This window comes from Octopus bimaculoides, unplaced genomic scaffold (assembly GCF_001194135.2).
Source record: "Octopus bimaculoides isolate UCB-OBI-ISO-001 unplaced genomic scaffold, ASM119413v2 Scaffold_81046, whole genome shotgun sequence".
NCBI classification, from domain to species: Eukaryota; Metazoa; Mollusca; class Cephalopoda; order Octopoda; family Octopodidae; genus Octopus; species Octopus bimaculoides.
In genome coordinates this window covers 2,848-4,512 of record NW_026377562.1, presented here as the reverse complement: position 1 = coordinate 4,512, position 1,665 = coordinate 2,848, and the positions used below count along the sequence as shown (strand labels likewise).

At 33.3% G+C, this 1,665-nt stretch overlaps 1 protein-coding gene across 1 annotated transcript; it reads left to right on the top strand.

Annotated features, from left to right (window-relative positions):
* Positions 1 to 215: 215 nt before the first annotated feature.
* Positions 216 to 1,664, top strand: LOC106878298 (protocadherin alpha-3; the record flags this gene model as incomplete). Its single annotated transcript, XM_014927483.2, has 1 exon — positions 216 to 1,664. A coding segment is annotated over exon 1 (1,401 nt), but the record flags the coding sequence as incomplete, so codon positions are not given.
* Between the last annotated feature and the right edge of the window lies 1 nt (position 1,665).

Here is a 1,665-nt window from a genome sequence, read left to right as displayed (position 1 = left end):
TTATCTCATCCCAGCTTCATGGATTACCTAGCTATTAATGTGTTTTTCAATCTTGTAAATACATTGAAACAAGTTTTTTGATTTCTGCTTTCAGTATACTGTCATGAAGTAATACATTCTTATTTCCTATTATTTCAATGATAACTGTATATTTTAATCTGTAGTTTATTTCAGATTACAATTGTTCAGTGAATTTGTATTTCTATTTTAGGTTCAAACAATATATTGTGATAGCCTAAAGCGTACCATCACTCCAGAACACCATGTTACTGTCATTGTCTATAGTATTATCGATGGTCCACTGTATTTTAACTATAGACCTTACCTACCATGTGGAAGAAGAGAGAAGTCCAGGAACATATGTAGCAGACATTGCTGCTGATTCTAAACTTTTAGACAATGTTAAACCATCTGACCAACATTTGATAACATTCAGTCAATTCAAACGAAAGGTGGCACAGTTATTTAATATCACCAAAACAGGTAAACTGTACACTGCTCAGACACTGGATGCAGAAGATCTTTGTACATTCAACAAAGAATGTTCCAGAACTATGAAAGTTGTTGTCAACAAAGGAACAAGTGTTTCAAAAATATTAAAAATCAAAATCGTAATAGAAGATATCAATGACCATGAACCAGAGTTTCCTATGAGAAATGTCAACATAGAGTTTGATGAAGACATTGGTAAAGGTGCAAAAAGATCAATACCCAATGCTATGGACAAAGATATAGGATTTCAAAACTCATTAATGCAATATAAATTAAAATCAAAGAGTGGAGAACCATTCTCCCTGTCAGTGTCTAAAAGAGCTGATGGTATTTCTTCTCTAAAAATAGTTTTGAAAGAATCATTAGACAGAGAAATCAAAGACACATATTTATTACAAGTCATAGCTAAGGATGGAGGTTCACCAGCAAAACAAGGTATTTTGAATATAAATATTTCCATAATAGATGTGAATGACAACCCACCAGAGTTTTCTAAACCTCTGTATAATGTATCCATACAAAGTACACATCACAAATCCAAACCCATCATTGTTTTATCTGTGACTGATGCTGATGCTGGTGAAAATGGTAAAATTACTTTTCATTTCAGTCCAAAGACATCAGATCTATCAAAAAGCTATTTTCAGTTAAATAAAACCAATGGAAACATTTTCTTAAGCAAATATACAAGTCTGAGTAAAAAAAAAACCTATGAACTATTTATAGAAGCCAGAGATGGGGGTAGTCCACCCTTTAGTTCCATAGCAACAGTTCTAGTGAATGTTATCAATCAACACAACAATCCTCCATCTATTGATATTGATTATGTTAATGCAATCAATGACAACACAGCTACCATTTCTGAAAACATCAAAGTTGGTAGTTTCATTGCTTATGTGATGGTCACTGACAATGATGTGGGACAAAATGGAGAGGTCAGCTGTGATATCAAACATGATACATTCAAACTACAGTCAATGGGATCTAAAGAATATAAAATCATTCTAAACAAACCAGTGGACAGAGAAACACAAGGACATTATAACATTCCTGTCTCCTGTCAAGATAAAGGATTACCTCCTCTGAAAAGTGTTAAAACCCTCTCTATCCAAGTGACAGACATCAATGATGTACAACCACAGTTTACCAAAGATACATTCCAATTCCTCACCT